At 38.0% G+C, this 24,873-nt stretch overlaps 1 protein-coding gene across 1 annotated transcript in view; it reads left to right on the forward strand.

Annotated features, from left to right (window-relative positions):
- Nucleotides 1-115: 115 nt before the first annotated feature.
- Nucleotides 116-24,873, forward strand: part of LIN52 (lin-52 DREAM MuvB core complex component) — a 75,220-nt gene continuing 50,462 nt past the window's right edge. Inside the window, exons 1-5 of the mRNA XM_080920127.1 lie at nucleotides 116-195; nucleotides 3,781-3,855; nucleotides 5,500-5,537; nucleotides 7,603-7,669; nucleotides 10,275-10,358. Of these exons, the coding sequence (XP_080776253.1) occupies nucleotides 165-195; nucleotides 3,781-3,855; nucleotides 5,500-5,537; nucleotides 7,603-7,669; nucleotides 10,275-10,358 (295 nt within the window). The 5' untranslated portion in view covers nucleotides 116-164. The remainder of the gene's footprint in view (nucleotides 196-3,780; nucleotides 3,856-5,499; nucleotides 5,538-7,602; nucleotides 7,670-10,274; nucleotides 10,359-24,873) is intronic.

Here is a 24,873-nt window from a genome sequence, read left to right on the forward strand (position 1 = left end):
ACCACTCTACGGGTGGGGCTGCTGCCTGGGGTGGGACTAAGCAAATGTTACCCTATGAGGGAGGGAAACGAGACCCGGCTGTGAGTTAAGGATAGGTTACCCCTGTTAGGGGCGTGGCTTGCAGATCCTCGCTTTCCCGCCGACGGTTGGCTACGTCACGTGACATGGGCTGGAAGATGGCGTCTCCCACAGACGGTAAGAGCCGGCTTGGAGATTGTTGGCCTGTAATCTCATTATTTGCTTCTCTGGGAACTTCAACCGTCTTCACGCTTACACTTTTTTTTCTTGGGTCCCTCTTCTTTCTCTCCCACTTCTCTTCTTTGGGTTGTGGCGGCTTTTCAGCTAGCTAGTGCCTCGTACCAGGTCTCCCCGCTGTGTACTAGGTAGGTGAAGGAGGCCACAACCGGAGACCCTGTCCAGGAAAAGGACAGAGGTCGCTCCGGCACATCGGTGATGCTGAGGGTTCAAAAGGCTGTTGAGGGGAAAGGGAGCTTTTTTTTTGAACAGGCCCATTGGAGTGTTGGTTCTCTTCTCATCACAGAAGAGCTGGAACGAGTCTCTCAAGCTCTATAGCTGTGAGTAGTGACTGACATGAGGTCTAGGGTTCATCCCTGTACGGAGCCGGAAGAGAGAGATGCTCCTCTCTCCTTCTCAGTCTAGGACCGTTGCCTTGGCAGCAGGAGAAGCGGGGACCTGATATCCTTGCCTCGAGTCTCGAGGGAATGAAATTTCGGCTTTCACGTTAATGTAGTTTCGCACGCTTCTCAACCCTAAGTTGTTTCCCTAGGCTGAGGGCAGGCATAATTCTGCTTATATTTTGTCTAAGAGGCGAGTCATCTCAGGTGGCAAATTTTTGTTTTTGTTACACCCGAATGCTTTTGCTCGCAGTTCTGCTTTAGTATTTGGAATTGCTCTTCTGTCATTTTTAGTATCTCAGTATATTCCTTGTCAGCATAGTTATTCTGTTAACTTTGCCCGGGCCACACTCAAGTATAAATTCCTAGTCTGTCTTATTTCATAAATTTAATCCTAGGTTTTAGAATAATGCCTGTGAAACATTTTGCCTTAAGTTAATGTCCATTCAAAAGTGAAACTTGTCTTAGTATGTGACCTCTAATTTAGCTACCTGGTAGATTGAGGCAGGAGGATTATTGCTTCAGACTTGCCTAGGCTGCAGAAGGAATTGTAGGCAAAAGGTGTCTCAAATAAAAGTTGTTTATTTTTATTGGTTGTTGGGTTTTTTGTTTTTGTTTTTACCCTAGACAAGGTTTCTCTGTGTAGTCCTGGCTGTCCTCAAACTTGCTCTATAGACAAGGCTGGCCTTGAACTCATAGCTCCTCCTAACTCTGCCTCCCAAGTGCTAGAATTAAAGGCACCTGCCACCATCACCCAACTTCAAATAAAAAAAATTTATTTTATAAAGTAAGGGAGGAGTGGCTGAAGAGATGGCTCAGAGGTTAAGAGCACTGACTGCTCTTCCAGAGGTCCTGAGTTCAATTCCCAGCAACCACGTGGTGGCTCCTAACCATTTTTCTGGTGCCCTCTTCTGGTGTGCAGACATACATATAAGCAGAATACTGTATACATAATAAATCTTTTTTAAAATGAGAAGAGGATATAGTGGGCTGGAGAGAGGGTTCAGTGGTTAAGAGCACCTGGTGCTTTTGCAAAAAGCCTGAATTCTATTCCCAGCATCCACATGGCGACTCATGGGCATCAGGCATGTGTATGCTCCATATATATACCATGCAGACAAAACAGTCATGCGCATAAATAAATCTAAAAATGAAAAATAAAAAGTGAGAATGTAGTTTAGTGGTACAGACCTTGCTAATCATGAACAAGACCCTAGGTTCAGTCTAAAACAAATGATTAATTATATTAAAAAAATAATGTTACCAGATTTTCCTCCTTTCTTCCTTTTTTGAGATAGGGTCTCACTGTGTAGCCCAGGTTGACTTCAAACTCACTGTCCTCTTGCTTTCCTACTTGTTCCTCCAGGGTGCTGGGATTAAGTCCGTATCACTGTGCCTGGCTTCTTAAGAAATTGTGTTCACAAAAGAGATTTTCTAGCCTGGCTGTTTTTTTGTTTTTTTGTTTTTTAATTTTTTTTTTTTTTAAATTGGGGTTTGTCTTGGTGTCTGTGGAGGTCTCCTGGGAACAGGACTTCTGGTAGTCAGTATCTGGAAGGCTGTGGTTTAGCTGGGTAAATGGGGTTTCTAGACTCAGAGCATATAGCTCTTCTTCAAATCAAAGGGGTTTGTATCTGAGATAACACTTAATGGTACTAAGGCAAGAGATGTGCTTAGGTGTATAAAAAAGTAACACAGTGACTCCTGGAGGCAAAGTAAACAAAAGCAGAGTAGTCTGGGGAGAGGTAAGCTGGGCAGGTAGAAATGGTGGCAGCCATCGTGCAAAGGCCAGTGGATACAGAATTCATGGAATACTGGACCCTACACAAATCTAAACTAATGAAAAGTAAGTAATTTAAAGAATTGGGGTTTGTGACATTTCAATTTCTTGAGATGGAGAAGGTTGGGAAAGTGGAGTTTTGAACATAGCATATTATGGGGTTTCCCCTACATGTAAATGGAAAGAGACATCAAGTAGCCTCTTAGGAGAATGAAATATTGAAATATAAATTGCCATTGGTATATGATGGTGAAAGTTGTAGTAGAGAGTAAAGCATGATCTGAGATCTGAGTGGAACAGACGGAAAGAGGAGTCAGTAAGAGGAAATGAGCATAGTAGTTTCATAAAAGAAGGGAGGAGCATCACATGCTATAAAGAGGTCACTGAAGGGAGAAACTAGTGGGAGCATTTAGCATAGGTAATCTTGATAACAGTAGTTTCAATGCTTGTAGGGACTGAATTAAGATTTTTATAGGTTGAGAGAGTTAATAAGTGTAGTCTCAGTGTCAGTCTCTCTCTCTATTTGTTTACTTATTTTCTGAGGCAGGGTTTCACTAAGTAGCCCTGGCCGTCCTGGATCTCACTTTGTATACAGGCTGGTCCAAATGCTGGGATTAAAGGCATTCACCACCACCACCCAGTGAAGTGTCCTTTTTATCAGTCAAAAAGTAGATACATTTTAAATAAGGCTTGCTTGTTGACTGTGAGCCTAAGATAGAAACCTCTGGTACAAGAAGACTGTGAGTGCTTGTCAAAGCTGAAGACAGTGGTCTACAGTCTTAGTAGAGATTATCTTCGATGAGAGCAGTGACACTTAGCTGACTATACTGGAGACAAGTTGAAGAGTGTAGTGAAGACAGGTGAAATTGCGGACACTCTTTTTTACAAGAGGTTTTGCTGTAAAGTCTAGGTTGGCCTTTCAATGCTCCTGTCTTAGTTTCCCAAATGATGCAATTACAGGTGTCAATCACCGTGGCCAGCTGATAAATGAATTCTTTAAAAAGTTTTACCTGTATAGGTATTTTGCTTGCATGTATGTCTCTGTACTGCATGTGTGCTAACTGGACAGTTGTTAGCTGCCATGGGTGCTGGGGAATGAACATAGGTCCTCTTGAAGAGTAGTCAGTGCTCTTAGCCACTGAGCCCTGACTTTCTTAAGCACTCTTATTTAATAGAATGGAAGTCTGAGTTTTGATGAGGGAAAATCAAATTTATTTGTATTCCATCATGCTCGATAGGGTTTTAGGGAATCAATAGTTCAGATTTCTAAACTTCTAAGTGAGTGTTTCAGGTTATGTTCTCTGAGACTGTAATATAATAAAATGTAAATGAATGTGTTTCTCATCCCATCTTGGTGTTTGGTTCTAGGGACAGATTTGGAAGCATCTTTGCTAAGTTTTGAGAAACTTGATCGTGCCTCACCAGATCTTTGGCCAGAACAGTGTAAGTTTTGACTTTCTCATATTAGAATTAACACAGGAAAGGCGGTGCTCCCTTAGGAGAATTTTGCAGTGTTATCATATATCTGATGACTAAAGCTTTTATTTCACTTCAAAGAGAAGAGATTGATGTACAGTAAAAATAGGGACTTAGTGGTTTAATTTTTCAGAACATTGCAAGACAAGAAGTGATAAAGAGCTTTTAAACAAAATTATAGTTTTAATTTTGAAATGCACAAAGCATTTCTTCATCTCCATTGGTGAAATAGTTAAATATTTTTCATAATTTTATACAGACTGGTTTGGACATTTTTATGCATGAATGGATAAGCATATGCATATATTATATATGCATATATACATACATATATACATATATATATAATACATGTCTACATGTATGTCACACACACAGGAATTTTTATTTTTCATAATGAAGTACTATGTATAGAGCGTTCAGCTTAATTTATTTAAACAAGTAATTTGATGACTCTTTCCATGTTGATCTTTGTAGGTCTACTTCATTGTTTCACATACATTACAGTGGACAGGTATATTCTAGCTTCCATATTTACCTTCTATTTGGAAACCTAAGTTACCTCATTTGTATTTCACAGGCAGTGTATCAGTGAGTCTCCTTGCACATCTGTCCTGTGTGTAGAAGGGAATGACTGCCCACTTTCCCACTAGCCAATGTTACTCCTTATTGTTATATTTAGCTTGCATTTCTTTTAAATTAAATTATACTCATTATTGGGCTGAGGGAAGCAGCCATGTACCATGCAGTACATGTGGAGAACACAGGGCAGCTCATTCAAGTCAGTTCTGGCCTTTTACCATAAACCTGGGAATGTACGATTCAGGCTGGGCTTGGTGGCAAGTTTCTCTCCCTACTGAGCCCTAGTATGTGTTTTTTAATTAATAGAACTAAGCATTTTTTCACTTTACATATGTAAGTTTTGCTTTTAAATGTGATACTGTCCATGAGGCATTTGAGTAAACCAAACAGGACAACTGAAAGGAATGTTTATTTATTTACTTATTTATTCACAGCCCTGGGGATCAAATACAGGGTCATGTGCATGCTAGAAAAGCACTCTACCCTTGGCCTCAATCTCTGGCCCTGGAAAGGGAATTAAAACTTTTTGGTGAGAGATAGCTTACTGTTCTCCTGGCCAAATCCTGGTCCTTTAAAGTGGGAGGCTTTGGTTTTACAGAGAAACTTCTACTGCCCCATTATTCTCATTGAGAGTTTGTCTGTTTGGTTTTGTCTTCCTGTAGCATCTGAGGGTTTTCTGAAATGCTTAAGCAATGTTAATGATCTATGCTCTGTCCTTTTCTAGATTGTAAGCTACTTGAAAGGCTAGACTTTGGTTTTTAGTTTTTTAGGTTTTTTTGTTTTTTGTTTGGTTTTGTTCTTTTCAGACAGGGTTTTTTTTTTTGTGTAGCCATGACTGTCCTGGAACTTGCTTTGTAGACCAGAGTAGCCTTGAACTCAAAGAGATCCCCTGTGTCAGCCTGCTGAGTGCTGGGATTAAAGGAAGGCACTACCACCACCATCACCACTCGGCAATTTTTTTATTATTTTAATCCTCAGTGCCTAAACACAAGTGTTTCTTGAATGAGTAACTTTTTTTTTCTTTTCTAGTACCAGGTGTTGCTGAATTTGCAGCTTCTTTCAAAAGTGTAAGTAAATAGCTTCTGTCTATGGAAGTTTATCTAAAGTTTGTTCTTGGGTAAAAAGCTTAAATCTTTATTTTTAAGACTAGCACTATAGTCTTCTAATCATTTTTGACCTTTAAATGTGTTTATATTATCATTCTGTTAACTGCTCATAATCCCTTTCTCTGCTTAAATGTGTTATTTTGACATTCTGACCCTTGTCTGTTAGCCTCTTTGCTCAGCTGATAGGCTTTAAGGTTAAAGATTTAAAATACTTGATGTAGCATTGGTGTTCTGTTTACCCCAACTTTAATTTTGAAGGCCACTCCCAATTTATGTAAGAGTTGGTTCTCTCTTTTTAGTATGTGGTTTTGGGGGTTTGAATTTAGGTCATCATGTTTGGCAGTAAGCTCACTACTGCTGTACCATCACTCTGGTTGTTGTTGGTGGTGGTGGTTTTTTAATTCATTAGCTCTGTTCTTTCTAGTAGTCCCTCTTAATGACCTGGCTTTGGTTTTTGTATAGGGTTGAGGGAGAAGATATCACTGTGGCTGCCTTAGTCATTGTTGCATTGCTGTGAAGAGATACCATGACCAATGCTTATAAAAGAAAGCATTTTATTGGGGGTTTGGTTACAGTGTCAGAGATCATCATGGTAGGGTGAGGAATGTGGCAACAGGCAGGCAGGTGTGGAATTGGAGTAGTAGCTGAGAGCTTACTTATCCACAAGCAGCAGATAGCTCTAGAGCAAGAAACCTCAAAGCTTACACTGAGTGACACATTGCCTTCAACAAGGCCACACCCCCCCAATCTTTTCCAAACAGTTCCACTAACTAGGGACTAAGAATTAAAGTATATGTGCTTATAGGGGCTGTTCATCTCAAACCACCACCTTAATTGAGACTGACTTTGAACCTGCCATTCTTTTTGCCTCAGTGTTTGCTCAGATTGTTTATCCCACTATGTCCATTAGTATTTATTATTTTTTAGAGTTATCTAGGCGATTCTTATATGCAAATAGATTTGAAAGCTACTGATCTTACAAATGGGCTTTCATAATTTTACATTTACTTATAGAAATGGAAAGATACTTAAAATGCTGAAGTTTTCTAAAAATTTCTACACTACAATCGTGAACTCTGGACTAGTGAGGTGGCTGAACAGGTAAAACACATTTATTGTCAAGTCTGATGAACTGAGTTCAATCCCTTGGACTATGTGATTGAAGGAGAGAACTAACTCCTACTGCTAGTTGAGTTGTCCTCTGACCTGCTTATGACACATGTATGCTCTACACTTCCCTTCCCCTCACATCACAAATAAATAAGTGAAAAAAATAGTTAATGATGAAATCTCAAGTGATGACTGTTTTATTCTTTTACCTCTGGAGTTAAGGTTTTTCTTATTTTTTATTCTTCTTTCTGTCAGAAACTTACTGATTGTTGTTTCAAATAGTTCAGTCTTGAGTCTTTCATAAGAACAAAATTTAAACTAATTTTATTGCTGAGCTAACTGATGCATGACATAGTAATAGTAACCGCACCAAAATTCATCCAAAGCTACCTTTCCAAGCCCAGCCTTATAACCGAGCAGCAGCATTTTGTGCAATGACTTTTTGAAGTAAAATCTCAACCTAGAAACCTAGTTTTAAAAGTTTGTTTGTTTGTTTGTTTTGTGTATATGGATATTTTGCCTGTATGTATATCTGTGTACCGTATTTGTATCTGGTGCTCAAGAAGACCAGAAGAACACATCAGATCCCATGTGACTAAGGTCACAGATGGTTGTGGGTGTTGAGAATCAACTCTGGGCTCTCTCTTCTTCTCTCCTCTTGGCCCTGACCCCTGTCCAGTCGTTTTATTAAAACCTCTCCACGTTGGGGAAAAAAAAAAAAGAAGAAGGAATCAAACTTGGGTCCTCTGAGAGAACAGTCAGTGTTCTTTCCCAATGAGCCACATCTCTGCACACAAAACCTGATTTTTTGAGATTGCAGTTTGCCAGAATTGTTAAACAGTCTGAAGGTGGTGTAACAAACTACATTCTTATAAGAAGGACGTACCTGAGTGAATATGTTCTTATTTTCTGACAGCCCATCACAAGCTCTCCCCCGAAATGGATGGCTGAAATAGAACGTGATGACATCGATATGTTGAAAGGTATGTGATTCTGGTGTCTACTATCTTCTTTTTGGCTTAGTTTGGTTTGGGTTGGGTTTTTGAGACAAGGTTTCCCTGTGTAGCCCTAGTTGTCGTAGACCAGGCAGGCCTTGAACTTGGAGATGTGTCTGCCTCTGCCTCTGCCTCTTGTGTACTAGGGTTAAAGGCCTGCAACAGAACCATCTGGCTTGTTTTTGTTTTCATGTGTCTCTTTCCATTGCTCAGTTTGGTCTCTTGGCTCATGTCTCAGCCTTCTGAGAACCTGGGACTGTGGGCATTCACTATGCCTGGCTTGTCCTCTAACATGTACTCTTCCATTTATGTCCTGCCACAAACCCCTGTGCAGTTTCTGTCACTTCGCTCTGCCTCCTTTCTTGTCTTTATCTGACACTGGAATGTTTTTTCTACTTTTTGCATGTGTAGAAATGAAGCCAGTTCAAGAATGAGTCACCATGGACTCTTTCACTTTTATTCTTTTTAATATTAATTTTGGATAATGCATACATTAGACCAAAAAAAAAACTTACATAAATTTCTCTCTGAATTATGAAGGCCCTGTTAGGAATGATAAAAAACCAAGATTTGGAGAGACAATGGCCAGTATTTACAAGCTTATAAAATTTAAATTGTGATCTTTTAAACTCTGGTCTTCACTGTAATAGCCTTATATTGCCGTTATTACTGTTAAATGACAACCCTAGTGCAGTGGTACACAACCTGTGCATCAAGACCTCTTTGGGGGCCATATGACTCTTTCACAGGGGTTGCATCAGATGTATGCATTACAATTCATAACTAGAAAATTACAGTTATGAAGTAGCAATGGAAATAATTTTATGGTTGGGCTCAGCACAACGTGTATGAAGGATCGCAGCATGAGGAAGGTTGGGAACCTCTGTCTTAGTGCTTTTATTTATTTCGTTTCTTTCTGTCCTTTCAGTTTCTTCTATGAAGAATTCTATGAGCAGTGAAAACTGTTTTTTGATAAATGATTTAATTAAATCAGAATGAAATTTGAATTAAAAATTAATTTTATGACTTTGCTCTTTTTAAATAAACCATTCTTACGGTGTTTAGAGTCGTGGTGGTGGTAAAGTAATAGACTTAAATTAAGGTAAAAATCAAGGATTCTTGAGCTATTTAAGCAGCTGAACCATTTACGAAAGTCACATACACTAGATGCAGGATGATAAAGAAATCCTGGAACTCCTCTCTGTGACTTCAGGAGTATGGTTGTTATCACACCTAGAAGGGCCTTCATAATTCAGGGGGACGTGTAGTAGGGGTGTGGTTGTTATTGTCGTTCACTGTCTGCATGTTTAAATGCCGATTCCCTCCCCAACCTGTGGAAAAATTATGTCTCAAAGGCATCAGAGGTGTTCATTGTGCTGATATTCCAAAAGTATTCATCTAATAAATGATGAGCATATGTTTCTTAAGAAAACATTAACTGTTTAGTGAGAGTTCATGTAGCATTATGCTCCATGTAAACTGTCCTCTAGCTTAAACCAGGAATCAGGTGCTATTTAAATGAAAATCTGGGGAGTAACCTTTATTTATTTATTTTTTAAAGCATTTTAGCATAAATACATTTTTTGTCAGTGCTTCATTTTTTTTTAAGGTTTGATAGTATGCATTGAAATCTTACTATTTACAAAGATCATAAAGTATATGTAAAACAAAACGTAACATGGAAGTAGACAAAATTTTTTTTGGTGTATAAAGATTAAACATAATGATTTTTAACTACCAAAAATTGCTACATGGCTGTCCGTAACCTTTATTTTAAGTAAGTAAAATCTGGGGAATAAATATAATTAATTGTAAATAAAATAAGCAAAAATTGTATTTGAAGGGAAAGTTTGGATTTATGTTTAGTTTTTGTTTTCTGCCATTGATGATGAACATGAACAGTATTTTGTTGCTGTATTTTTATTAGAATTGAAAACATGGGATTTAGAAATGGAGATATCTATTTTACATGACCAAGATGTATCTATAGGGTTTTCTAAGTAACACGTTACATTGTAAGGTTTCATGTTTTATTGGTATGTTCGTTTTGTATGACTGGCAAAAGTGACTGTTATAAATAGATCCTTCAGCAGGTGGAATGACTCAGCGGTGAGGGAACTTGCTCCTAGTCCTGGTGCCCTGAGTTTGCTCTATAGACCCCACAAGAGGAGAGAATCAACTCCTTCAGGCTATTCTCTGACACACATGCAGTAGTGTGTACATACACACTACATACATTTAAAAATATTATTACAAAAAACATTTAAACTGTTAAGTATAATACCAGGGTGTTTTGCAGTGGTAGAAATCTTTGCTGTTTTTGCTGAACAGTTTATAAGATTGGAGGAGAAGAAATAAGGTTCTGTCTTGTACTTATTCAGTAAGGGATTTAAACTTGAAATCCGCCTCGCCCTCTCACTGTGCTAATGATCAAATCCAGGGCTTCCTGCATGCTAGGCCAGTGTTCTGACATGCAGCTGTGCGCACTCCCAGCCCAGCTTGAAATAGTTCATTACAAGAACTGTCGACTCAAACCAACTGATACTGAGAGGAGTAGAGAGAAGTGATATTGAAATAAAGTCTTGTATTTCAGAACTGGGGAGTCTCACCACTGCTAATCTGATGGAGAAGGTACGAGGCTTACAGAACCTGGCCTACCAGCTAGGGCTGGATGAGTGTGAGTATACAATTAATTCTACACAGGGTTATACATGTATATTTCATGATGAATTCCAGTTATAACTCATGAAAATATAATTTTCCTTTTACTAAAGCAAAGACAAGCCATCTGAAGGTAAGAACTTGGTGTAACTTTGTACCTTTTGTGTCAGAATGTGCTAGCATATTGACTGAACTATATAGGTAGAAATTCTTTGCAGCACACATCTATTTCTTAGATATAAGTGATATGACATGACTGTAACAAGCTCAATCCAAAGAGAGACTTTGTCAGTTCATGTTAGTGTGTTAAAAGTCCAGGGGTGTGGACTAGAGAGATGGCTCAGCGGTTGAGAGCACTGACTGCTCTTCCAGAGAGGTCATGAGTTCAAATCCTAGCAACCACATGGTGGCTCACAACCACCTATAATGAGATCTGATGCCCTCTTCTGTTGTGTCTGAAGACAGTATGCTTATAAATAATAAATGAATAAATCTTAAAATAAAAAAAGTCCAGGGGTGCAAATAGCCTTGAGATTGTTTAGATTTGTGGCTCTTAATGATATCATGGGGTGTGTGTGTTCTTATTCTAGCTTTTGTGTAACTAGGCTCCTCTTTCCTCATGCCATTAGTCCTAGGGCTTTGCTGCTGCTGTAGCTTTTTCTCAGCCTTAGAGAAGGTGAGCAAAAAGAGATCCAGTCGTGGTTTTGAACCTCATGGTTCCCAAAGGAAGAAAGAGTGTCTTCTGTGGATGTTCCAAAAGAAAGTTGGTGGGAGAGAGTTTAGCTGTTCTGCACCAGCTCACATAATTGTGCCAGTCCTTTGGCAATAGCACAGGTGTCCTGAGGCTCTGGCTTGAGTCCAGAGTGCAGATATAGTTTAGAGGTATTGGTTTGACACATGCTTCAAGGAATGAGAGGGAAGGGATTTAAGAAAGACCAAGAACACAGCTGGGCCTATGAATAATGCTTTGTTTCACAAGATGGCTCAGTGGGTAAAGATGCTTGCTGCCAAGCCTGATGACGAAAGTTCAAAAGTGTATGTACACACACATACACGCTAAATCAATTAAATGTAAAGCATTTTTTAAATTCTCATTTGTGTACATATGCCCTTAGTTTTAAAATTATTCCTTTGAATACTGATGTCTTGGTTCACATCTTTAATTCCAATACTCAGATAGCAGAGATTGGAGAACCTCTGAATTTGAGGATAATCAGAACTATATTGTGAGGCTTTGTCTCCAAAACCAAAGCAACAACAAAATTTATTTCTTTGGGCTAGTAGCATTCCTCAGAACTGGAGGATTTACCTAGCATATTGTAGGCTCTGGGTTTGAGCCATACTTTTATATTTAAAAACTAAGTTTAACTGAGTATGGTGGTGCATGCCTGGAACTATAACCACAGCACTCAGAGTGCAGAGATATTATAGTCATGAGTCTTAGGCCAGCCTTGGCTACATAGCAAGACCCTGTATCAAGGAACCAAAGAAAATTTAAAGATGATTTCTTTATATACTGCCTCTCATATGACTTTCATTAGAATAGATTTTAGAAAAATTCTCACTTTGTAAATAAAGAAGAGATAGTTATTATCAGTACAGTGGTTGGAACCTTGTTCTCAAGCAGTACCTCCTGAAGCTCCTAATCTGATGTGTAATTTCCTTTTAAAATTTCAGTTTTGTAACTGTTTGGAGAATTGAATTGCATAACTTTGTAGCTGTTTTTTTAGAGTATACACTGCATATGGTGACTGTTGACATCACTATCAAGATCAACAGTTAACCTCAACATTGTAATTTCTAAGCTTTCCTTTCCATTGTTGTCATCCAAAGTTGGCTCCCCCCCCCCCCATCAGACCTTGGGGCCTAAGGCAAGCACTCCACCATTACAGAAGCATAGCTCCTGCCTTGATTGAGTTGGGTTTCTTTAACCAAAAACATTTTCTATCCCTTCAGGAATGAACAACAATAAACTACTTTAAATTAGAACTCTTAAGTGATCCTCTCCTCCATGCTCTGGTGATTTATTTTTTGCATTAAACTTTATGCCTTGGCAGAATTAATTAATACTAAGTGTGTTATGGTTGGTAGGGTTTGTAAAGAGAAGGCTGAACTGTGGTTGTTAAATTCATGACTGAGGACCTTGCATGGCATAGGACTCATTGCTTTTGTTTTTAGCATTAGATAATAAATACTGTCATCATCTTAATAACCAATGACTTATCTATGCCATTTTTAATGCAGTAAACTTGATGCTTGTCATATCAAGAAGATGCTGTTACCAGACTTTTTTTTAAAAAGAATTACTTATGTACACTGTAGCTGTCCTGAGACACACCAGAAGAGGGCATCAGATCACATTACAGATGGCTGTGAGCCACCATGTGGTTGCCGGGAATTGAACTCAGGACCTTTGAAAGAGCAGTTAATACTCTTAAACCACTGAGCCATCATTCCAGCCCCCAAACTTATTTTTTAACTGTACTATCTCTAGTTAGTTAAAGTTGAAATCGCTGTAGTCTAATTTTATCTGCTGAGAAAAATATTTTCCCACTTATAAGAGAAGTTATAGTAAGTTCATGTCTGTGACCTAGTTTTTATAATCAGCATATGTCCAATTTGGATTCACTTATAATAAGTAGCCTCCCATTGTATCACAGTCATTCTAAAGGAAGTCCAGGGCCTTTTATTATCACTAGTGCCAAATAGCTCATTTATGTTTCCAAAAGATAAGGCTTTAAAAACTTAGTAACCACATTTCCATTGTTATCTTTTAAAGGAATCTTACAGGTCAGGCATGGTGGTGCACACCTGTAATCCAGCACTTAGAAGTCTGAGGCAGAAGGATTATGAGTTCGAGGCCAGTCCTCTGGATCATATAGTGAATTCCAGACCAGCCTGGGTTATCTTGGCACCCTTATATAGAGAAGGAGTAGGGAGGAGGTATCTTACCATGTTGTATAGGATGCTTTCAAACTCATGGTCTCAGCTTCCCAAGTAGCTCTACTGCAGACCTGTACCACCTTGTCTAGCTTATGCCTAAAAAGTTTTAACAAGCTACTACTTAATATCTTAAACTACCCAGTCATGGTTCAGATTTCCCTGGTTGAATTACAAATGACTATACATACAGATGGTTTCCTTCTGTCATGATCTACATAAGGGTTATAAGCTATGTTTAACTGATACTCTCTTTTAGTCTGTTACCTAGTTTGACCTTTTTCTTTTTCTTGCTATTTGTTAAATTTAGTGACTTATTCTAGAATTTGCCAATTCTGTATTTTGTTGATTATATCCTTGAAGACATACTTATGAACGTATATGTGACTGTCCGATCTTTTTATTTCATGGAAGTTAGATTTGGAAGCTTGCATTGATACAGGTTTCTTTTTTATTTTACTTACGGCAGGAAATGTTTTATAGGTGGTGTGTCTATCTAAGGCTATTGTCTGTTTATCTCTTTTTAGTTAACAGTGGGATTGATAATTGAACAGGGTATCCCAGCCTGTCTGTTCTCTATTAACCTTTACCCACAGTAGCAGCCTTTGATTACTGTCTAGTTCCATGATTTCAATAAAGGTTGCAAGACTGTGGTGCTCTTACTCTGTCATCCCTTCTTATTATCTTGAATTTTCTTATGAAGTAGTAATCAACTATTTGGTGGCTTCAAAAATTGTTCCCATTAGAACGAAAAGACAAATTGCTTGTTTTTACTTACTAGTTTTCAGAATGAGTTTGTTCAGTAAGCATCAATGAAGTCTATTTTATTGGATTTCCACAATATAAAAATTCACAGTATAAAACATTATTACTATTAACTGTTCTTAATATAATTTTAAATTTTATAAATTTTATTATTTAAAAAAATCTTGCAAATACTGGTGCAAGCATTTAATCCCAGAATTTGGGAGGCAGAGGCAAGTGGATTGCTGTGAGTTCAAGGCCTGCCTGATCTACATAGAGAGTTCCAGGACAGCCAGTGCTATGTAGAGAAACCCTGTCTCATAAAATAAAACAAAGTAAAACAAAACAAAAACTTTGCAAGTAAATAAAAATATTATACTCTAAAATTAACCAGACCCAAAGTCTGTATAATTTGATGAATTTCTGTACAGTTAGAATAGGCATTTAGAGTGGAAGCTGTGGAGCTTCACATTAAATTGTACATTTTCAATATCGATATTTTATGTACTGTTGTCTTTAGTGGTGGATAAATGCAAGTGTTTTTAATTTTCCAATTAATTAATTTCATTGTGCACACATTTGTACAGCAGTCAGAGAACAACCTGGGAAAACTGATTCTCTTTCCATCAGTGTGGGTTCCAGGGAATTAAACTGAAGTCATTAGGTTTGATAGTGTGTTCCCTTACCCACTCACTGAGTCATCCTTCCTGCTAAGTATTTGTATTTCTAAGAACTTGAAGACATTGGGACTGGGGTTAGTTGCAGTTAACTAAGTCATTTTAATTACTGAACTCTTTCTTTTCTTTCCTTTTTTTTTTTTTTTTTTTTTTTTTTTTTTGAGACAGGGTTTGTTTGTGTAGCCCTGCCTATCCTGGAATTCATATACTAGGCTGGCCTTGAACTCACAGAAATTAGCCCACCTCTGCCTCTCAAGCACTGGGATCAAAGGTGTGAGCCACTGTGCGTGGCTTTAATCACTGAATTTAAACTGAATTACAAAGACTGTTTTCTGCCAGTGTGGGCAGGATAAACACAGCAGAGACTCTTAAATTAGATTTTACTTCATAACTGAGCCTATTTCAACTTCTGTAACTGTACTTTGTAACTCACTGCCATTTTCCTTGACCATAGTGAATCCAGTTGAGATAAGAAAATACTTTAAGTTTGAAATGGAGCAGATTACATAGATACTGTATTGGACTTCTTGGATACAGTGTCTTTGTTTTAATGTGTACAATGTATTTGCATTAAAACATCTTTTTTTCTCCTTAAATGTTTCATCTGCTCTAGGGCTGTCCTTCACTTGACATCTTAATCTAGCATTTCGATGTCTGAGTGTTCTCTCCTACATTAATTGGAAGGATGACAAGTGTGAAAAATAAGCAGTAGGAACTGATGGGTCCTGGGGACCAGTAATATTGTTTCCATGCAAATATCTGCTCTGATGAAGATGAGATGAAAATGCAAAAAACATTTAGCCTCAAAACAAAATTGTCAGTTCACAGTATTGTTAAGTGTTAGTATAGGAATAACAAGAACCTCAAAGTGCTGACAGTAACTAGATTGTTATCTTTTGGAAGGTGAGTCTTACTCTAAACTTTGATTTGATACATGGTTATCTGTCAGATAACCCTTTTGGAGTACAGGTTTTAAAACACAGTAACTTCTTTTTACAGATTGGTTTCATTTTTAAGGTACTTTTGCAATTTTCTTGGAACTTGTTATGTTTGTTTTAGCTCTTGGACTAACTGTAATTTTTAAAGATAAGAGTCATTTTTGAGGCTGCCTTTGTAGTTTATGGGTCAACTGACAAAATAGCAAGTTTACAGTGTGTAAATGTTTGCTGTAAATGACCAATTATCGATGGTCTTAGAGGAATGACACTGTATCTAATGAAACTCATTGCTTATAATTTGGTGGTGGATAAATGACTAGATAGACAATGCTGCTATGACAAATCATCTGTAAGGTTTTGTGTAGATATGCATTCTCACTTCTTGTGTTTATAACTAGGGTCAAATGGAAGTACTGTATCTGACTTTTTGAGGAATTCTTTTCCAGGCGGATGAACCATTTTATACTTCCACCAGCAGTGGAGGGCTTTATGATAATACTCATTATTGTCCTTTAAAAATCATTTCTTCCATCCTAGGGGTTTGCGCTTCATTTGCCCAATGATGATGAATGCTTTCATATTTTCATTTACTTATTAGTCAGGTGTACATGCCTAGCCATAGATCATCTGTGCAGATTCCTTATCTGTAAATGGAGATGATATTGTTTCTTCCTCTCAAATGTAGACTTTTAAAAAAAGTTTCAGTTTCTTACCTTAGTTGGAAATTTCACCACAGTGGTGAACAGAAGTAATAAGACTAGATGTCCTTTTTGCCTTTCTGATCCTGGTGTTAAAGACTGGTGTGTTCATAGATTTTTAATTTTTAATCATGCATGTTCCTTTGGCAGTTTGAGTAAGGTTGTTATTTGCCTACATTCTTAGAGTATTAAAAAGCAACATTTTATGTAAAAAACAATAGTTAAGACTTCATTTTGAATTTGCAAAAAATTTATTTCATTTTTAATTGCATATGTGTGTGCATGCATGCTCTGAGTGCCCAAAGACTCCAGAAGCATCTGATTCCCCAGAACTGCTGGCACGGTCATTGGGAGCCACCTGCTATGGGTGCTAAGAACCAAGCCATATCCTATACAAGTAATGTAGATGTGTTCTTTACTACTGAGGTATCTCTCCAGCCCCCATTTAAACTTGTTAATTCACTCAATTAATTACATTGTTCTAATGTATGGTATAAAGTGGATGTACCAAAGAAAACCAATGCTTCCAAACTCTTTTAGTAGTATCCCATGTGCATATGCTTTTGAAAAGAAACTATATTGAGAAATTATTGTCCCTCTACATTTTTTGCTTATGGGACAGGATGTTGTTGTATAGCCAGGCTGGCTTTAAACTCAAAGCCATTTTCTAGTTTCACTTCCCAGGTATTGGGCTTTAGAGGCATGGACCACAATGTCTAGTTCCAAAGACAGTTAGCTCTGCTGAATTCTAATTTTAATCTATGATTGGAAGAGAGAATAACTGTGACTCTACACTCTAGGATTTCTTCTTTGTTGCCTGGTGTTAGGTTTCTTGTCTGGCTTTTATAAGACCTATTCAGTACCACTTCTGTGTCCTTGGGGAAGGGGAAAAATTCATCTTGTATGTAACCTCTAGATGGCAGCATAGGTCTTACAGTAGTTCTAATTCTGGCCACACTGTTTGAACTGGGTTTTTGATTTGGGTAAAGCAGTTTTTGTGGCTTTTACCAGACAGTTTGCCTAACTTTTTCCTTTTTTCTTTGCATTATTCTTTTTCATTGCTCCATCTTATTTTTTAAGCTCATTTCCTTTTTGAAGCAATGTATATTTTTGATGCTCAGAGTCCTTTAGTTTCTTTATTATCCAAAATAGTATTTTGCATTGCATTACAGAGATTGGATCTTTAATTTTCCAAAGGTATGATTACTCAGTTCAGCTCTCACCCTTGAATAAAGGCTCTGAGGATGGGCTCATTGCCTTCAGCTGTGTGCCTCCCTTACCGCAGTCTTGAACTCTGCTGTATTATACCACACTATCAGGCAATGCCATGTCAAATAAAACAAGAATTTTATTTAAAATTGATAGAATAAACTTGGGCTAATTGTCCTTAGGAAAAATTAAAAATAAGGTTTTAAAATAAGGTCATTAAGTCATTTTGAATGATCAGATAAGAAGAAAAAGAAAGAAGATGTGTCCCATTCAGCAGCTGTTGACATCACACAGGCCCTGGATGGGACAAGAGGCTGAGTAGAATACATTACCTCACTATGCACTTTCAAATATGAGGGAGAGATGGTAAGTAATAACTTAATAGACCTTAGATAAGCTCTGTAAAAATACAAAGAAGTAATTGTTTTGGAGAGAAGAGGGCAGTTGTATAAGCTGCTACAGGAAGAGCAGATAAGCTTCCTTTTCTATGTCAATGTGACTTGATCAGTAAGGTCTGTCGAGAAGCACTGGATTAAGGGTTCTGTGTTCAGAGAGGTTGGTTACTCAGGTACTGATGTCCGCCCTAGGCAAGAAAAGGGAACAAGGTTGCAGTTTTTGAAATAATAGACTCACTGGGTGGTGATGGCCCATATCTTTACCATTCTCTGAAATTTAGGCTAGCTTGGACTACAAAGAGAATTCTAGGACAGCCAGGACTACATAGAGAAGCTCTGGGTTTTGGCGGTGTTTCTTGAGGAGCTGGTTCAGTGAATAAGAACACTCGTTGAATACGCATCTGTAGCTCCCACATTAAAAAAAACAGGCTCAGCCACGTGTCTGCAACCCCAGTTTTAACTGGTAGAAACAGGAGATACTGGGAATTCTTTGTACCTACCCTCAGCGGCCAACTTGATGTTCAGTGCACACTGTGTGAAGAGATAAGTTAGAGCGTTGTAGCTGGTCTTTGCCACTTTGTGGGTTTTCCCCTCCCTACCCTTTATACTCCCCCACTCATTTCTTCCTTAGCACTAGATAGGAGAAAAAGGATAGAGGAGAGAGAGAGAGAGAGAGAGAGAGAGAGAGAGAGAGAGAGAGAGAGAGAGAGAGAGATCCCTGAATCTAATTTTTTTTCTTCTTTTGTTTCTTCTTTGAGCATGGCTGCTAACAAACAACAACCAACCACCCCCCATGACCAACAACCCCTCCTCTCCTGACCCTAGCATTGTTATATACCCTCTGAAAAGTTCCCAGAATTCCAAACATACAATTGCAGAAACTGTAGCTAGCAAAACCCTGCCTCTGCTAGAGAGAGCATTGTCAGCTGCTGCAGACAGTCCAAAGCAGCCCATATCTCTACACCTGGAATTAAAATGAAAGCACATTCTTCTAATATTTCTCTGTTTTTTTTAAAGAAGCAAACATTCCAGAATTGTTACTATAGAGAATGACAGAAGAAGACACCAAGTTATCTTGACTCTGCATGTACACCTAGGGGTGTACACACATACCACCACCACCAATGGAAATGAATTTCAAAGAACATGTACAGTCTTCATGGGTAGTAGTGGAAGGGAACATATTTCAGGTGGTTGAAATTAGCAGTTAGTAACAACAGCTGTGTTCAAAAAAGAATGGTTCTCGTGCCCTCGGATGACAGAAGTAAGACTATGACAGCACAGCTTATCACTAAGAGGTGACTGCTAGAAACATTCCATGTCTCGGCTCCTTTTTCTCCCTCTGTACATGGATTTATACTTGCCCATATAGATACACAGAGACACCTACCTAGGTTTCTATTTGTATCATTGTTTTGGTTTGTTTGTTTGAGACAGGATTTCTCTGTGTATCCCTTGCTGTCCTAGAACTTTGAAGAGCAGCTGGCTTCAAACTCACAGAAATTTGCCAGCCTTTGCTTCCCAAGTGCTGAGATTAAAGGCATAAGCCTCCACCTCCTGGCCTGAGATGTTTTCCTAACATAGCTGATACTGTTTATTTTCCTCTTCCTAAAATTTCTGCCACTGAAAATCTTTTACTAGGACAGTCACACACCTGTAGGAGGTACTGGTTAATGTAGGCTGTGATAGATTTTAGAGACCACAGGCAGGAAGTTAGGATGAAGCTCTGAGGGGCATGAGAATGGGGGAAAGAGCTCAGAGAGTATCTCCAGGCTTTGTATTATTCCAGAATGGGCAGATGTCTGGCTTCATGGAGATAAGGTGAAGTTAGAATTCATCATGCTAGGGTTTTGTTTGAGGCAGTTTCATTGTAGCCAAGGAAGATCTTGAACTTAATCCTCCTGATGAATACTGGGATAACTTGTGTGCCACCATGCCCAGTTAGTTTATATGGTGCAGAGATTCAACTTAAGTCCTCAACATGCTAGACAAATGATGAGAGATGAGGCACATCCCAGAACTCTCATGTTGTTTAGAGTCTTGTTAATGACAGGGAATTCAGAAAGGGAGAAAAGATGCTTGATTAACAACGACAACAAAAGTCATCTGATTGTTTTCTGTGTCTTTTTATGGGCAAATATCTTATTTTTACTTTCTGGAATAAGTCATTTTTTAGACTGAGTTTTACTGTCACATGAAAGCACTGGTTTACGTGTCACAGCACGAGTGATGAGTGACACTTGATATGGCTATGGTCAGCTCCTATATGGTAGAGAAGTCTTTGCTAGCTAGAGATGGTTTAGAAGTTTAAACTTGGAGTGACAGTAGCTAGCACCAAAAGATGGCTGCATAGCTATCTTTGGATTGTGTCTGCACCAGTTATGTTCATCTTAAGAATGAAGACTGCATTTTCTGTGTAGTTAGAGAAAATACATGGACATTTCATCTCCCGGAAAGGCACTTCCCACCTCTTCTTTCCTTCTAACACCAAGAATTAGAATTTTTTTCATTGTCAGTGAAAGAAAAAAATAACTATGAAAGTAAACTTCATTTTCATATGTATTGATCATATCTGTTGTTAAGGATGGAGATTCAAGAAAGCATAAATTCAGATCTGGACATGGCAGTGTACATCTCTAATGACTCAAGTGGAAGGAGAAGCATCAGGAGTTCAAGGGCAGGCTTTGCTGTCTATTGGGTTTCAGGTCAGCCTGTGACTGTGTCTTGCAGGGGATACATTTAAATTATTATAACCTAAAAAATAAATCCAGGGAACTTGATTCAAAGGTACTGTAAAAATGGCTGATAACTGGTTTTGTCCTTTTTTCAAGTACCATTCAAAACTTAGCCTTATTTCTTTTGTTTCATGCATTACCGTAACATCTCACCATACTCATTATTGTAGCATTCCTGTTTAGATAATAATACAGTATAAGTCTAGAATCCCCACTTTGAAAGGATCAAAGGAGGTTATTTTTCATAATTAGAAATTGTCAATTTAGCTTTCAAGTATTTTGTTTAAAAAACGTATTATGATAATGGCAAATGAGACATGCTGGTATTTCTCATTTTTCCCTTGGTTAACAAATTAGGAAACACAAATCCTTAAATTACCTTTAAGGCGTATAAGCATTCATATCTTTTATCCATTAGTCAAGTTATTTTATAAACCCAACATTGCCTCTGAAAAGGTTTTACTAACAAAGAGGATTTTGCCATAAAATGCTCTGGTCTTTTACTCCCTTCTGATTTTGGGAGGAGGGGCAGGATAGAGGAGAGCAGACAGGGCATAAATCAATTAGGATAAGATTGCTTTCAAAGTATCATTTTGTATAATTCTACAAAATATATGCTAGCTAAAAAAATGTATATTTAGAGGAACTAGTGTGTGTGATGATGAATCTCAGTGATAGAGTTTGAGTTCCTGGTTTCAGTCTCCAATGCTGTAATCACAGAAAGACCAAATCGGTCCATGGAAATTAGAGGGATAACCTAGTAAACTGTTCTGTATCCTTAAATAATGCAGCCATTAGAAACAATGCTAAAGTATCAGAGAACATCTACTGACAGAAAATCCTCACATGTAAGAACAATTCTAAGCATAAAAAAGCAGAACATTGGTCAGTGAGGTGGCTCAGGGTTAACTGCTTGTTGTCTGGTAACCTAAGTTTGATCCCTGGTACCCACAGGGTAGAAGAGCCAACTCTTGGCAGGTGATCCTCTGACCTTCATACATACAAGATGTCATACATGTGCACATACACAAAACATAAATACAGATAAGTATACCTATACATACATATTTGTGTGTGTGTGTGTGTGTGTGTGTGTGTGTGTGTGTGTGTAAAATTTTGAACAAGGCCTTTTTGTGGCCCTAACTGACCTGGAACTCCCTATGTAGACCATGAGTTGGCCTTGAACTCACAGAGATCCTCATGCCTCTGTCCAAGAGCTGAGATTAAAAGTGTGATGACGCACCTTGCCCAGTAAATAAATATATTTTCAAAAAAGGAAACATAAAATTAGCAGGTTTATTTTTAGTTTTAAGAGTAGGAACATAGGTAAACGTCAGAAAGGAAATACAAATGTATTTAATTTATATTACAAGTGATTTTATATTATTTAGGGAAAATACTATTAAAAATGGAGGAAATTGAGATAACCATTTTAAAAATAATTGGTTATTTAAAAGAGTCCCCATTTTCCTGAGAATTTTTTAATTCTGTAATAGACTGTTTCTAAATAAGAGTCATTTTGCCAATTACAAACAATTGGTTAGCTTTGACAATGACTACTGAAGTTAAAAAATAAGTGGTATTTGCAAATCTGTTGGATCTAATAAAGTCTTCCAGCCCAGGTTCCTGCACACGGGAGGCTGCTGTTTGTGCTTACTTGCACAGTCGATGAATAAGATGAGGCAGCTAAATTCTCCAGTTCCAGGGCTCTCCTAAGTTTAAAGAAAAAAAACAAAGCACCTTGTTAGAACTGACGTGTGTAGTGGTGTAAAGAAACTGCATCTTCCTAGCAAGCACAGGCCATCCAGTTCTTCTGTCAATCACACTGTGAAGCAGAGAAGGCGAAGGAGAGAAATTCTATGTGTACAAGAATTGCTTTGCATGGTCATGTGAGATGTTGCATTTGAACTATTGGAAGAACTATAAGAATCTTGACTTTTTTTTTTTATATTTGGAAACATCAAATAAAAATGGAAACATAAAAAAAGTGAATGATAGGGTTTTTCCAACTTTGGCATGTTCTTGCAGAAGTAGAAGTCTGTGAGAGAAAGGAGTGTAAAACTGTTAAGTCAAGGGCAAGAGATCATTTGGCTGGTGTCTTGTGGCACACACTCTTGTCATTCAAGCAATTTAGAGATTAATGGAGGAAGATTGTAAGACAACTGTCTCAGTAATAACTGAACTCGGGCTGGAGAAATGCCTTTGCTGCTGAGAGGTGGGGGGGGGGGTGTCGGGGGCAGACGACGACTTGCTCTTGTGGAGGACCTGAGTTCCCAGCACCCACATGGCAGCTCACCCATAACTTGAATTCTGGAAGATCTGATGCTCTCTTTTAGCACCAGTTATGGACATGCACATACATGAGTGCACACATGCAAACACTTTAGACAATAAGTCCATGTTTAAGAACATAAAGAAGCATCTTTATTATTTTTGTTTTTTTTTTTTTTTTTTTGTATTGTTTTGTGTTGTGTTTCTAGACAGGGTTTCTCTGTGTAGTCCTGGCTGTCCTGGAACTCATTCTGTAGAGCTGGCTGGCCTTGAACTCAGAGATCTCCCTGCCTCTGCCTCCCACGTACTGGGATTAAAGCCATGTGCACTTTGCAAATGTTGGCCAATTTTGTCAAGCTTTATGTTTAATGTTTTATGTCTGTGCTATGTCGCTTGTAGTTAGAAAATTAAATTCTTAGTATTTATTCAGTAACTATTCAGTAGTAGCAAAGAGCCACTGAGAATGCCTGTCAGTCTGGATAGAAATGCAACTTTTTGTCTGAAAGATAAAACAGGGAAGATTTATCAGATTTTTTAAAAACAATTTCAATAGGATTTATGGAAGTTGGTTCCTTCCTAGGCTTTAAATTTAGGAATGATCGTGTTCATGGGGAAATAAATAGGCATATTCTGTTTTTGCTTGTTTTTTTATGTCTAGTTATTGATAAGCTAGAGATTTCAACCTAACAGTAGTTCCTGTTTTAGGTAAAATATTAATCCCTTTGTTTTATTTGCTTGTTTGTGTTGAAAATTTAGTCTGGGAAGAAATGACATTGTATGAGACTTTATAAAAGGACACAAAGTACTTTGCTGTGTGTACTAGAGAAATAATGACATTGACATATAGAAACGAAAAGTGTCTCTAGCCATTAAATCTAAAGTAATAGTTTGTTAAAAGGTATGTTTTTATATAGCTAGAGAAATCTCTTGATTAGGAAAATAAAACATTTGGTTGACTGTTGTAAGAGGTTGGTTAACTTTAAGACCAGATATTGGGGTAAGATGTCTTTCAAGAGGGCACTTGATTCTGACAAGTCTGTCTTGGATATGGAATGAGATAACAGAGCTAAAGTGATATTTCTGACCCAAAAATATTCTATTATTCCCAGGGTTGGGTTAGTTAGTTAGTTAGTCAGTCAGTCAGTTAGTTAGTTAGTTAGTTAGTTAGTTAGTTAGTTAGATTGGTTGGTTTTGGTCTTTAAATCAAGTTTTAGAGTTGGAGAAATACTTTAGTCAGTGAAGTACTTTATGAGGAGCAGAGTTCAGTGCTCAGATTGCACATTTTACAAAAGCAAGTGCTGAGGAGGTAAAAAAAACAAGGTGACAGCTTTTGAGGAAAAACACCTACTAAAGTTGACCTCGGGCCCCCACACAAAGGTATTAGGGGTTGGAGCTGAGGCTCAATTGCTAGTGCTTGACAAACACTTGAAGCCCTAGGTCTGATTCCCCGGCTCTATATAAGCCAGCATAATGGATAATGGCACACCTTTATTTGCAGTTGGGAGGTAGAAAAAAAGGTCTGGGGTTAAAGGTTATTCTTGCATACATAGTGAGTGAGAAGCCAACCTGGGCTACATGAGACCCTATCTCAAAAAAAAATTCTACCTAAAGTCAATAAAAAATCCAAACCATACTTTCATGACCTTCATATTTCATAGTGGTAAATTTATTTTTTATTTAAAGATTTATTTGCTTTATGTATATTAGTACACTGTAGCTGTCAGACACACCACAAGAGGATATCGGATCTCATTACAGATGGTTGTGAGCCACCATGTGGTTGCTGGGAATTGAACTCAGGACCCTCTGGAAGAGCAGTCAGTGCTCCTAACTGCACTGAAAAGAATATAGTGGGATAGGGGATGAAAAATAACTCTTAGGTTGTACTGACTGTTCTTGTGTATCACCTCGACAAGCTAAAGAG

Source organism: Micromys minutus (genome assembly GCF_963924665.1).
Source record: "Micromys minutus genome assembly, chromosome: 1".
NCBI classification, from domain to species: domain Eukaryota; kingdom Metazoa; phylum Chordata; class Mammalia; order Rodentia; family Muridae; genus Micromys; species Micromys minutus.